The sequence below is a fragment of the Leptodactylus fuscus genome, chromosome 2, assembly GCF_031893055.1.
Source record: "Leptodactylus fuscus isolate aLepFus1 chromosome 2, aLepFus1.hap2, whole genome shotgun sequence".
In the NCBI taxonomy this organism is placed as follows: Eukaryota; Metazoa; Chordata; class Amphibia; order Anura; family Leptodactylidae; genus Leptodactylus; species Leptodactylus fuscus.
The window spans coordinates 143,728,901-143,744,031 of record NC_134266.1 but is presented as its reverse complement, the minus strand read 5'-3'; the positions used below and the strand labels follow the sequence as shown (position 1 = coordinate 143,744,031).

The 15,131-nt window shown below is 44.2% G+C and overlaps 1 protein-coding gene across 3 annotated transcripts in view; it reads right to left on the bottom strand.

The window, feature by feature from the left end:
- Positions 1–15,131, bottom strand: part of SRRM3 (serine/arginine repetitive matrix 3) — a 334,709-nt gene that overhangs the window by 52,945 nt on the left and 266,633 nt on the right. For all 3 annotated transcript variants that reach the window (XM_075264822.1, XM_075264824.1, XM_075264823.1), the window contains one exon: positions 1,909–1,977. In XM_075264822.1, coding sequence (XP_075120923.1) covers positions 1,909–1,977 — 69 coding nt within the window. The remainder of the gene's footprint in view (positions 1–1,908; positions 1,978–15,131) is intronic.

The window sequence follows — 15,131 nt, the reverse complement described above, 5'->3', positions numbered from 1 at the left end:
ATAGCTACGGTATCGAGATGGCTAACTCTTCACCCGGGGCACAGATCGGGAAAGCCGACAGTGCACTGAATTCAGCGCACTGTTGGCTTTCCAGCAGTATATACTGTAGAACTGCCTGTGCCCCAAACCATGAAAGGTCCTCTTTAAGCCAAATAATATGCTGAAACTTTCTGTTTTCTGTAGAAGTATCCCTTACAACAGCCATCTCACTTATCAGCACACTAAAGTTTACAGCTACAGACACAGAATCCACCAATCACAATAGGTAATGGTCTCAGTTTATTTACTTCTTTCTTTATGCAATGACCTTTGCAAAGGTCACAGAGCATGCCTAGAAAATTCTCCCACAGAAGTCAATAGTCTGATCCAGACCATTGTGTCTGTGATGCATGGTCCACCTCTAGGAAACAGGAGGTGACAGACTACTTTAAGCTTAGTGGCAAGGGTTGGAATTGCAAAATGTTTAGGATTTTTTTTTTAAATATAGAAAATAACACAGAAAGTTAAAAACAAAAATATCAAACATTCTTTAAAACTATGTTTAATATATAAACATAATTTAAACAATAGGTCGTTTCCTAGCTATACTTTCCCTTACTTTACAGTAAGGGAGCCTGCACTTGGGGTTACGCTCCGCTTATACTGAACGTAAAACTCGTTCAGGGCTCGTTCACATCTGCGTCGTCGGTCCTTATTGCAGGTTTCCGTTTCCTGCATAAAACAGATGCAGGAGACGGAAGCCTGCAGGAGACTTTCTCACCCATTCATTTGAATGGGTGAGAAAGCTGTCCGGCCGTGCGCGGCAGTGAGCGTTTTGCGCTCTCCGCCGCGAAACCGGGTTTTATAATCCGGACACAGAGTCGGACATGCAGTACTCTGTGTCCGGATAAAAAAAATCCGGTTTCGCGGCGGAGAGCGCAAAACGCTCACCGCCGCGCACGGCCGGACCCGGTCTGTGGTTTCCGTCTTCTGGCATGCAGAAGACGGAAACCACAGAACGGAGACCCCAGACGCAGGTGTGAACCCAGCGTCAGAATGAGCGCGTAAAAACCAGATCCCATTGATTTCTATGGGTGTCGGCATACGTGCACTATCCATTGAAATCAATGGGAGGCTTTTTTCCCTATTGCTTTCAATGTGATACGCGCGTATGCTGGCACCCATAGAAATCAATGGGAGCTGGTTTTTACGCGCTCTTTCTGTTCAAGTTCAGAATGAGCGGCGCATAACCCCGCATGCAGGCTCCCGAAGAATTAATGGACAGTTTCGGGCATGAAACAGAAACCTGCAAAACAGAGACCGGGGCGCAGATGTGTATGAGCCCTTAGCATCAGTTAGTGTCAGTTAATTTCTGTTATGATAGGTGTTTTTTTTTTTTTCCTTTTAAATGGACACCTTCATAACGGAATCCAACAATAGTGTGAACCCTGCCTTACTAATCCTCTTTGAGTTTATTATTCTCTTTAGGCTTTTATTGCTTTGATGGTAATACAGCACAACAGCTTCAGTGGCCACACTAATATTTGGATGGCAAAAACATGTAGTTAAATTCTGCAGCTTTTTGTATGAAATTCTCTAATTGGCAGCAAGTGGCAGAGATATTCATTAAAATGGGCCAGACTGATGCCAATAACAAAATAGCACATGCTGTTCTTCTATTATGGAGTAGCGGCTAGGTAAAATAGGTCTGTTATTTTGCAATCAATTACACCACTTTATTTAACACCTAACAGTAAAATTTCTTTTAAATAAAATGATTATATGTTGGTGGGAACTGATGGACCATGCCAATTTCACAAGAAATAATCACTATGTAGTTTTTGCTGTCACTACTGAATGTCATTTACAATTGCAGTGCCTCAAACAATTACTAGCGTGAACTAGTAAACATGTTTACTCTGATATTACCTGTCCCTTTTGTGCTTTTTCCCACTTTTCTTCTTTTTTTCTTTCCGAACTGGTGATGAACTATCACATCTAGAAAAAAAGAACAGATACATTTCCAATTTAATTCACAGTACAACAATCCATATCATTGATAATACATACCAGTGGACATACACGATTCAAAGACATAAATGAACTGGATGAGAACTGTAATATAGGCTAAGGCCCCATGTTGCGGAAATGCAGCTATTTTTGTTGTAGATTTTACTGGTTTTTTTTGAGCCATAGCCAGGAGTGGATTGAGCAGAAAGGAGACGTATAAGTACTTGCTAAGTATTTTTCATTCATTTTGTAGTTACTCCTGGGTTTCACTCAAAAAACGCAGCAAAATCTGCAACAAAAAAAGCTGTGTTTCCACAATGTGGGGCCTTAGCCATAGGGACAATCTTCAAGGGCCTGGATGCATGCTGTCAGTGGCTAGGCTCCAAACCTCAACATGCTAACACTGACTCGCAAAACTGATGTTACAAGGAAACCTTCAAAAGCTTAAAAAATGGAAAAAATGTCTTTAAAAAGTTGAAAAGGATCATAATTCACTTTACTTTTTGGAGCTTCTTCTTATTGGACTTTGTGTTTTCAATATACATTTAGATAGCAACAATATGCAACTGTTTTCCTGCAAACACAACATTACCATCCCTGTCTTCCCAATCCTTGTATACATAGCTCTCATTCAGTGCACTGTATACAGGTATATGATGGCTTATAGTTTGCGGGACAAATTGTACTTTGTAATGGCACTATTCAATATCCTGTACAATGTACTTGGCAGCTGGAGAAAAAATCAGGTTTCATTTTTACAGTGTTCACTGTGTGGTAAAAATGACATGTTACCTGTATTCTGTGGGTCAGTACGAAGATGGTGATACCAAATTTCTATAGTATTTGTAATGTATTAATAGCTTTTAAAAAATGAAAAAATGAAAATTTGGGTCACCATGTTCTGACACCTGTAACTTTTTCATATGGCATATGGGTATTGCATTTTTTTTATGCAGGACAAGGTAACACTTTTATTGATACCATTTGGGGTAAGATCTGATGGTTTGCTCATATTTTATTCAATTTTGAAATTTCCATTTGACTATTTTGATTTCTTACGCTATTTACCGTTTAAGATAAATATTTTAATAGTTTACTTGTATATGTGATCTAGGGAAAGGGGGGATTTGAACTTTTGTGGGTTTTTTTTATACTTTTAAAAACTTTTTTTTCTTCTTTTACTTTCATGATCAGACCCCCTAGGGACCTTGAACTCTATGGGGTCTGATCACTCGTACTATTCCTTGCAATACTAATGTATTGAAGTGAATAGTAAAACCCATTTCATTCTATCACATGCTACGTCTCGAATGTCATTGGCGCCCATGGCACCTGTGCACTTTAGGTGCAGCAGATGTGTTTAACAAAGGCATCTTAAGTGTTAACAGCTGCAATTGGTAATGGCACCGATTGTAGCTCTTAGCGACCGGTGCTGGCTATATTATACAGCTGGCATCCGCTGTGCATGGAGAGAGCTCAGTTCCTGAGCCCTTTCCATTAAAACCCATATGACTTAGGATGTACTATTATGTCCTTGGTCGTTAAGGGGTTAAAACTCAGCATCATTAAAATAAATGGAGTTGCCCTGCAATACCAGACACAACCTGAAAACAAAGGAAACCTGAACGCTGGTGTGAACTTAGCGTTATTCCCTGCTGTAGTTTTTATTTTGCATGATATTTAGTTTGGGCAATGGGAAATTACAATATTTTGTGAGTGCACTAGCTCCATCCTGTACCTGTAAGGTGGGCATGTGCAGTAATGTGAATAAACGGCATATCTACAGTTAATAGGCAATTAAACTGCTAGCTAGTGACTGATATCAGAGACACAAAAGGGAAAGAGGAGCAGAGGATTATAGCTCTATGCATACACTGTTGGACAGCTCATTTCAGGCCCTACAAAAAAGGATCAGAAAAGAGTAAGTAATGGGCAGCAAAAATCAGGGACCACACAGTAGGTATGTTTCTATCAGTTTACTAAGGATGTGATCTGTGGTTTGGTAAAAAAAAACAAAAAAAAACGATTAAATATGAGGTGATAATACAGCGCTTTTGTTGCAGACACACAATGGAAAACATACAGCATTTTACAGTCCTAGCAAAGTGAATTAGATTTCATTTAATCTCAACCACACAATGCAGAATGTGTGTTTAAAAAAATGCAGTGTCAGGCCGGGGTCCCATGTTGCGGAGTTACTCCAACAGTTAACAAACTATTAAAAAAAAAAAAAGCAAAGGCCCGCTAGGCCTCCTAAGGTTGTGGGCCCCGTAGCAGCCGTAGTGGCGGTACTTAAACCACTTATGGTACATGATCATGATATTGCTAACACAATTCCGCAAAGGAGTAGAAAATTTTTATGTGCTCAACACATCTTTTGCCTATGAACACACCTTACATTATACAAGTTTTTATATGGGGATGCAAGAATTTTTTTTAAAAAGCAGCGGAAAATCACTAAAAAACCCCCATGTTTTTGTTGCATTTTTTCTACTGTGTTTCACTAAGCTTTAACTCCTTCCCGTTCTACAACTACGTTGCGCTGAGCATATAGTTAATACTTAACGCTGTGATGGGATGGCCCTGTAAAGCTGTTTCTGCGGCATTACATCCGGCACTTAACTGTATTACACAGCCGAGGCCCATGATTAACAGTCGGAAAAAACTCTGACTCCAGCAGATATTGTGGTCAATAGACCCCAGCCACCCTTCAGATTCCCTGCAATAAGAATGTGGGTTCCAAGCGATTGCCATGGCAGCGAGGAGGCTGAGCAATGGCCACCTGGCTACCTATCCTCATTACACACAGTGAGCTTATGTACTATGCACTGTAATATAATGTATTGCAGTATATTGCACTGAGGATCAAATATCCCAGTTTAAGTCCCCTGTAGGAAAGGTAAAAAGTTAAAAATAATTGTAATAAAGATTCCAAGTTTTAAAAACCCACCTTTTAATTAAAAAACACATAACATAAACAACAAAAAATAAACAAACATATTAGGTATCCTCTATCCTGGGCCGACGGGAATGCGCTGTCAGCTTGCCCTAGGCCCAAGGCCTAGAAATTAGAAGACACCGCCAGTAGAAGACGTGGTGAAGACCTTGTTCCAGACAAAGATGGAGGCGGCCCTGGAGAGTTCTCTCGCAGTATTGGGGTCATCCCCAGTGCTTTTTGAGTGCTGAGGTCCGCCCCCAGTGCTGCGAAAGAACTCATTTATATACCGACAAAAACCGGGATTTTAGGCGAACGGTGGCGCGGAGAAGACAATGAAAGGTAGGAGACAAATAGCCTTTCTTGAGGCTATTCCAACGTGTTAATTAGAAAAAAAAGGGTTTGAAAGATAGGATCCCTTTAATGCTGAGTGAACACCGGAAAAACAAAATAAAAAAAATAATGATATAATTTAGTTATTTTTACATGGATCCCCTGAAAACGTTAATAGACGCAAATCAAAACATTATTATGTACAATAGAATGAAAGTAGAAGTTGGCACACAAAGAATAAGCCCTCACATAGCAATGTCGACAGAAAAATAAAAACTTTATGAATTTTGGAAGGCGGGGAAGGCAAATATGAAAAAAGATACCGAGTACAAACTACCCAGTGTAGAGGGTTAAAGAAATTTTTGATTCAGTTTTAATAAAACATACTATAAATTGAAATAGTTGTTGAAATGTAAATGTGAAATTGCTGAAATTAAAATGTAGTTATCCAATAAAACATGAAAAAGTCCAAGGGAAAGGGAGGTGGTGACTAGTTTTTATAGGCACTATAAGGGACAGGACTTCAGGGTTTAAATCTGGCTTTGGGAGCAGTAATACGATTTATGGCCATTTCTGCTATTAGAAAGGTAGTAAAAAATAATTCATACCGTGCAACTTTATGTAGGTGTTAAACTATATAAAATTGTCCTAATGCAAATGAGGAACAGCACATCATTTATACCGCACTTAAAAGACATATTTATGCTTTTCTTTTTGTCTTTTATCTTACTATCAGATTAAATAAAATCTGATACTATAAAATCATGGTAAACCTGCAACAGCACTAAACGACACTGTCCAAAACTCCTATCCGTCTTCTAAGGACTGTTATACATTTTGTGGTTACGTATTGTTGGTCCCTGTTTTACTACATACCGAAAAGGAAAACACATTTTTGCTGTTTTTCTCTGCTTTTTTTCATTTTTTTTAACTGTGTTGCTCACGATTCTGCAGCTAAAATTAACATGCTGTGTTTTTCAAGAACGCTTGCGGTTTTAGATGAGGAGCTTTTCTGCAATTTTTTGCAACGTGTGGATGTGATTAACCAAAATTTCAGCCACTTTGCTGGTACTGTAAAACACAGTATTTCTCTGCTGCATTTCCACAGCAGGTACAACGTGGGGCCTTGGTCTAAGGGAGCCTTCACACGGAGTAAACGTGCGTGTATTTTTGTAAAATACATGTGTAAAAATACACATGTAAAAATAAGACTCCCATTGTCTTCAATGACATTTTACAGGCATATTTTTACATGTGTAAAAAATATCATTGAAGTCAATGGGAGTCCCATTTTTACACGTGTATTTTGCAAAAATACACGCGCGTTTACTCCGTGTGAAGGCTCCCTAATATTGTAAACCTGGCAGACAAACTTAGTGACAAGTGAAGTGAATAAAATTGATTATATCAAAGACTAAGTCCGCAAGTGTTTTGAAGCACTCGTGTATATGTGTCTGAATGAGCGGAGCGTAAACTCTGTGTGAAGGGGCCCTAAGGCTAAGGCCCCACAGGACGATATGCAGCGCTATGAATAGAAAGTTCACAGACTTTTCCTCCGTGGACTTTCTGTTACCATTATATCTACGGGAAAGCTGCCGGTGTTTCCGTAGATATAATTGACATGCTGCAATTTCCAAAACTGCGCATGTCCACGCTGCAATTTGAAATACAAAGTGAGCATAGGATTCGCATGAATCCCATCCAGTTTCAGTTACTGTATAACACCGCGATTTTTCACGGCGTTTCCAGCCCGTGTGGCCCCAGCTGGAAACACCCCCAGTGGAGAGCTGGGGGTGTTTCATGGTGTTAAATCAGCTGTGGCAAAGGTAGTTGAAACCCAGGTGGACACAGACAAACCCTTATTCACTTCTGTGGGAGATACTGTACTTCGACTGTCTTCTGCCCTACCACTAAAGTGAATGGAAGCGGGGCATGTCTGTATCTACCAGGGGTTGGCTGTCTTCACCATGTTCAGGATTGTTGGAGGTCTCAGTGGACAGATCCTCAATTAATCAGTAATTTACCTTCTATCCTATGGATAGAGAATATTTTTTTGTGGCCTGAGCCTGTTAATCCTGACTAAGATAGAACACAAAATGCATTGCGGCTTTCTCTGTATGAGACTGCATAGCCACAGATCAGAAAGAGAGCCCAAACTGACCACTACTAGAATTGTCTACAATAAACATAACAACTAGTCTGTAGAGCAATAGAAGAATATGCCCTAGTTTGATTCATTACATTATGTGAATGGCAAGGTGTATATACACTGCTTTCTTACGGGAAAGAGATTGGGCTAAGGTATGCTTTGAGAAGAAAGCAAGTTGGAAGAGGCAGTGGGATGGTTTTTGTAATGTTCTATTGGGAAATATTAAGTCCTAGCATTCATTGATATTACATTAACATGTCCAGTACCACCTACCTAGACACTGTTTCAAACCAAGTACACCCTGCCCAGGCAACAGTATTCCCTAATTACAGAGCATTTTTCTACAGAGTATTGCATCCTGCCAGGATTAAATCTACCATGGGCCTCTCTGGCTGTATAAAGACTATCGGCCCCCGCTAGGCTAAAGGTTTCAGGGCCATTTAAAAGGGTTGATTAACAGTTGAATGAGAATTCATACAAATGCTCATTCTCAATCAATTCCCAGTGTTAAGTTGGGTTTATATACTGCACACTGAATGCATACTACATGCACCTCGGATGCTGCCAAACACGGATCAGATAGATAAGTGTAACTGAAGGCAATAGCCTGTCCGGGAGGTACTTGGCCCAGGTTCTCTGGTTCATGGCCCTTTCCAATGGGCCTTACAAGCGCTCTATTGCAAACCCATTGAATATTTAAAACTTTTGTCAGACACCACATCACCTGTACATGGCACCCGTCAGGGTTGACCTCTATTATTTCTGTTTGAACCTCTAGCTATAGGCATACACTCTAACCTCGACAGACATCTCTTGAGTTCAAACTGGAGCGTCTCCATGGATGACATACTCCTCACAATTACTAAACTGAAAGAGGACCAAGGGCTGGGCCCACAGGTTCAGCAGGTACACGATGCCACACAGACGCACACAGTGTTTTAATCCCCAAGACAAAGTTTACTGAATAAGTCACAGAATAGCGACCTGGGAAAACATGTAACACGGTATAAACAGAGAAGAAATACAAACTAATATGCAACAGAATATTGCAGCAAACTAACACTATACTCCTAGTTCCCACAGTTACTTAACAGGTACCAGATACAAGTCCTTTAAGAACACGGTTCTCCTGGATCGGTCCCTCGTTGGGGTGCACCCTAAGTATTGCGCAATACTATTTGTAATCCACAGTGAAATGGGGTCTTCACATAAAAGTACAGTTATATCCTATGCTCCAGCTCTCCACTTAACAGACAGGCCAATTTCCCAGATGATAAGGTGTCAGCGTAAGAGTCCCTTATATTTCACCACGTGGACGCGGCCAAGCCGTACTTACAAGTCCTTGAGGCCTTCCTCTCATGTGGTCTCCTTTACCTTCTGAGCTTCAGAGCTTTCCAGACTCAGTCCCAAAAGTAGCACCACAGACTCTGTGTCTCCAGACTCAGTCCACAGCCAGCATGGCAGTTCTTCCATCCAGCAGAGCACAGGCTGCCTTCCAGCATGTCAGGTCTCCACTGTCCCCTCAGCACATCACCTCCAGCCAGGACCCTTCTCTCCACAGAACTCTACTTCCTGTTTCCTGGTAATGGATGATGCAAAAGACTATCTCCAGTGCAAGGTATCAAAACTGCAATCCCAGCACACTGCCAGGCTTGTAGGAGTCCAAAATGTCCCAGTAATTATCTGTAATCAGAGTTTGCAACCTCGAACAATATTTACATTCTGAAGAATTAATTGCATTAATTCCCTATGGGCATTTATTAATTTGCTGCCACCTACTGACCAAAGTTAGTTCCTGACAGTTTACTACATCACACCCTTACATGCCACCCCACTAAAATGTTGGCGTCCCGACAACTCTACCAAATAAAATCATCAGCTGCATAGCGCTGAGGGGGGATACCTGCCGTGGAGCGCTCCGACCTGCGAATGCCTGGGTTTGGTGTCACTGGTGTAGGAACTGTATTCAACTCCTCTCGGGGTAGTACTGCAGTTTCTGGGGTATCATTTGTCACAGGACATTCAGGAGTAGGCACTTCATTCGTCTGTACAGGCGGCATAGTGACCAGCCACCACCCGGTGTCTCTTGAACGCACTGGGTCTGGACGTCTTTGCTCAACTTCTCCAGTATTTTCAAGCAAGGACCGTCCCTCAGAAAGACATGGTCTCAGCATGTTACGGTGTAACCTCCGAGTTGGCCCATCAGAGTTTTCTGCTTGGACATCATAGACTGGACCTTCTGAAAACACTTGTCGTTTCACAATGTAGGGCTGTGATTCCCAGCGGTGATCCAATTTGTTAGTGGGCCGCTTTTCACGAACCAGTACTCTTTCACCTGGTAACAATGGTACTGTTTGCACCGGTTGATGATCTCTAGGGACTTGCTTTTGCAATCTCTCATTGACCACCCGTTGGATGGTTCTCAGTTTGTCTCGGTGTTCCTGCACCCAAGAGTCAGCGGTTCTAGTTATCTCTTCAGAAGGTGGGTTGAGATTCATTTCCGTGATTTCCTGTCCAGGACGACCAAACAGCAGCATGTACGGGGTATAGCCAGTAGTGTTATGAACACGATTATTGTATGCCCAGAGCAGCTCGGGCAAATATTCAGGCCAGCGCCTTTTACGATCTGTTTCCAGAGTACGGAGCATCTGTAGAAGTGTTTTGTTGAACCTCTCACAGGCTCCATTGCCCTGCGGGTGGTACGGAGTTGTTCTTGACTTCTCCATCCCATACAGTCGACATAGCTCTTCCATCAGTTTCCCTTGAAAGCAAGCTCCTTGGTCAGAATGAATTCGTTTCGGGCATCCATACACCTGGATGAAGTGTCTGCACACTGCACGGGCGGCTGACTCTGCCGTCTGGTCACGGGTTGGTACTGCCACAGAGAACTTTGTGAAGTGATCCGTCATCACAAGGCAATACTGATGCCCACTCACTGATTGTCCGATTAAGATGTAGTCAATCATCAGAATTTCTAGTGGTGCGGATGTATGAATCACTTGAATGGGGGCCCGCTGCTCTGGAGGTTTCGCCAGCTCACAAACTCGGCATTTTTGGCACACTTCCCTGACAATTTGCTCCAGCCGGGGACAGTATACGAATCTCTGCACCCACCTGTACGTTTTCTCTGCTCCAAAGTGGGCACCCTTCTCATGTCCCTCAAGGGCTACTCTTCGGGCCAAGACACCTGGGATCACTATTTGCCACCTCTCTTCAAGATCTGTCGGCAGGAACACTCTCCGATACATGACCTCATTTTGAATTATTAGCCGGTCCCATTGTTGTAACAGTTTCCATCCGTCTGAAGACAAATGACTTCGCATGTCAAGATTAGGCCAGGTTTCCATTTTAACCCAGTATTTTATTTTCCGTAAGTCCGAATCATCATCCTGCACCTGTGCCCATTCTTCTTCAGTCTTCCCTAATAGCACCGTGCCACCAGTAGCCACCCCACTTGAGCTTGCCAAGGGTGACCGTCGGGGCACTCGACTGAGATCAGGTATTTCAGTTCCTTCATTTTCTTCATCGACCTCTCTGACTGGCACCTCCCAGGTGACTCTAGATAGTGCATCAGCATTGGTATTGTCTTTGCCAGCACGATATTTGATGGTATAGTTATACTTCGCTAGTCTAGCCATCCACCTCTGTTCTAGAGCACCAAGCTTTGCATTCTGCAGGTGGGCCAATGGATTATTGTCTGTTCGTACTAGTACATGGGCCCCGGTCAGGTACCCTGAGAATTTCTCGGTCATCGCCCAAACCAACGCCAACAACTCGAGCCTGAAGGAGCTGTAGTTATCCGGATTCCGCTCAGAGTCCCGTAGGGATCGACTAGCATATGCGATGACTCGTTCTTGGCCTTCCTGTTCTTGAGCTAACACTGCTCCTAATCCGTGCAGGCTTCCATCGGTATACAGGATGAATGGCCTGTCAAATTGAGCAAATGCCAGGATGGGAGCGCTAGTCAGGGCCTTCTTTAGTTCATCAAATGCTTGTTGCTGAGGCGGCCCCCATGAGATAGGGCGTGTCTTCGGACCCTGGGAAGTCCCTCTCAAGAGTTCATGTAGTGGACCAGCGATTTTCGCAAACCCTTTTATAAATCTTCGGTAGTAACCGGCCAGTCCCAAAAACGCTCTCACTTCCCGAAGTGTCTTGGGCTGAGGCCACTTGCTCACGGCCTCCACCTTACTATCTGCAGGACGAACTCCTTCAGCAGATACCTCATGTCCCAGATACTCTATGCTGGTTTGAAAGAGATGGCACTTTCTTGGTTTGATTTTAAGGCCATGAGCGCGGAGCCTACTGAGCACTTGCCGCAATCTCCTCAAATGTTCTTCAAATGTGGGTGCATGGACTATCACGTCATCCAGGTATATCAGTATCGACTCGAAGTTCAATTCACCCAGGCAGTGTTCCATCAGACGTTGGAAGGTACCCGGAGCATTCGTCAGCCCAAATGGCATTCTGTTGAATTCGTACAGCCCCATCGGTAGAATAAAGGCAGTTTTCTGCCTATCCTTTTCTGCAACAGGTACCTGCCAGTAGCCGCTTGCCAGATCTAGGGTTGAGAAATACTTGGCACGCTGCAAAGCCGTCAATGACTCTTCTATCCTTGGCAGAGGAAAGGCATCCTTTACTGTGGCTGCATTCAATTTTCGATAGTCCACACAGAACCTCAAGGACCCATCTTTTTTCCGCACCAAAACCACCGGCGCAGCCCATGGGCTTTGGCTTTCCTTCACTATCCCACTGTCTATCATCTGAGACAGCATGGTCTTCACCTCTTGGTAGAGAGTAGGTGGGATCTGCCGGTATCTTTCTCGTATTGGGGGAGTATCCCCAGTGGATATTTCGTGCTCAATGGCCGTTGTGCACCCAAAGTCTTCCTCACTCCGAGAGAAAGCAGATTGAAACTCCCACAGTACGGCTTCAATTCTTTCCATTTGATCAGAGGTGAATTGGCTTGCATCAATTTCCATTTGCTCCAAAATTCGCTGGCCATTCCACTCAGGTGTGGGCTTCTCTTCAAAATTCTGGTCCACTGCCAAAGTCCAAGCATCACCTTTCACTACCCGTAGGGCTAACTGTCTACCTGTGAGTGTCTCTGCTTGGAGCACATGCAATTCAGCCACTTTCTCTCCTGCATGAAATGTAACTTCATAATCATGTACGTTGATACACCGGACTAGCACTTGTCCATCTGCAACTGATACAATTGTTCTGGCGATCACTGGACTTCGGCTAGCTTCTGACAAGCCCAGGGGTTCAATTAGCACATCTATGCCATTCAGCTTCCGGTTTCCTCCAATCGGCATACGTATTATCTTCTCCTGACGTGGGGGTACGGTGCAAGTAGTCCCATATGGAGCATATACTGTTCCAATGGGTTTACCCACAGGGGTGCTTTTACAGATACCGCATGCTCTGATCAAGCGCTGGAATGCTCTCCGGGTGGGCTTATGGGAAGTTGCTTTCTTCCAATAACCAGGGCCCTCTTTTGAAAACATGACTTGATCTAGTTCTCGCAGGATATTCATTCCCAGTACGACTGGGGCTTCATCTCGAGCTGGCTTCTCCACCAGCACCACTCCCTTCTTGCCAACGTCTTGTCCGCATAGCTCTATTCTCATCCAAGCTACTCCGAACACAGGTATAGCAGTCTGGTTCACAGCCGTTAACTTAATCAAAGTGTCCTTCTCAGGTTTCATCAGATGGCCGAAGTTTCTCTCAAAGAATTTCAAAGGCATCGTGGTTACTTCTGATCCTGTGTCTATAAGACATCTCACCCATTGTCCTTCAATCAGCACTTCCAAGTAAGGGCTTTCGGCCACAAGGTCCCGAGGGTCTTCAGGGGCGTCCTGGCACTTTACTTCCCCCGCGGCATGCCCCGCTGCCACAGGGAGTTCCCGTTTAACGGAAGACATTCTGGGTTTGCGTGGTTCCTCGGGCATTGCCGGGCGATATGTCCTCTTTCTTGGCATATCCAACACTGGGGGCCCCTTGCCCTCGAATAACTTGCAGAACCCCAAGTCTGTCCAGGTGTAGGTGGATACGGACTGGGGTGATGCATGGTGAAGTTTCTTGTTCCCTCCTCCAGAGGAGCTTGACATGGTGCAGTAGCCATCAGAGCAGCACCCCTTTCCCAGTGTTCAGGCGGAACTGGGGCCTGTAACCGTTCCAACTGTCTCTGAATTTCTCCCACCGATGTGCTAAGTACCTTCACCAACTCTCGCAAATCTTCTTCATTGGAAGGAGTTCTCTGACTTGCTGCAGACTGCATTCTCACGTTGTACACTCCATACTCTTCTTCTTTATCTCGAGCCACTGCTTCTGCTTGTATCCTCTGAAACTGTAAAGTAGCATCCACCCGGATACGGTCCTTGAGCACCTGGCGCAGAGGAGGGCTTCGCAAACCGAGGATGAACTGATCCCGGAGGATTTCATCTCCATTTCCAAGGTCATTAGCACCCCTGGCCTCTCTCTTTCGTACATGTGACCAAATCTCCTGGAGGGCATTGGCAAATTGGGGGATGGTCTCATCTTCACGCTGGAAGCGAGTGAAGAAGCGGGATCTAAGGCTACCGGTACTGGATGTTTCTCCATAAATGGACTCGAGGATCGAGATTATAGATTCCAGTGTCTTCCTTTCTTCCTCAGGGCGCAGCATTACAGTGCGTCGGGCATCTCCTTCCAAGGCATTCAGCGCCACATCTGATTGCAGATCAGGAGCCAAATTATATAACCGGAGGGTGCTTTTAAGATGTGCAACCCAGTCTTCTAGTGGCCTATTCTGACCATCATATCGTACTAATTGACTCAAGATCGCCCCTGCAGGCAGACACATAATCGGAGCTGCTGCCATGGCAGGAGGGTTGACTGGGGCCTCAGGTGGAGCTTCCCCGGACTCTGAAGCGTTCTGCATGGCGATCAATGTACCCTGCTCGCAGCGCCAAATGAAAGAGGACCAAGGGCTGGGCCCACAGGTTCAGCAGGTACACGATGCCACACAGACGCACACAGTGTTTTAATCCCCAAGACAAAGTTTACTGAATAAGTCACAGAATAGCGACCTGGGAAAACATGTAACACGGTATAAACAGAGAAGAAATACAAACTAATATGCAACAGAATATTGCAGCAAACTAACACTATACTCCTAGTTCCCACAGTTACTTAACAGGTACCAGATACAAGTCCTTTAAGAACACGGTTCTCCTGGATCGGTCCCTCGTTGGGGTGCACCCTAAGTATTGCGCAATACTATTTGTAATCCACAGTGAAATGGGGTCTTCACATAAAAGTACAGTTATATCCTATGCTCCAGCTCTCCACTTAACAGACAGGCCAATTTCCCAGATGATAAGGTGTCAGCGTAAGAGTCCCTTATATTTCACCACGTGGACGCGGCCAAGCCGTACTTACAAGTCCTTGAGGCCTTCCTCTCATGTGGTCTCCTTTACCTTCTGAGCTTCAGAGCTTTCCAGACTCAGTCCCAAAAGTAGCACCACAGACTCTGTGTCTCCAGACTCAGTCCACAGCCAGCATGGCAGTTCTTCCATCCAGCAGAGCACAGGCTGCCTTCCAGCATGTCAGGTCTCCACTGTCCCCTCAGCACATCACCTCCAGCCAGGACCCTTCTCTCCACAGAACTCTACTTCCTGTTTCCTGGTAATGGATGATGCAAAAGACTATCTCCAGTGCAAGGTATCAAAACTGCAATCCCAG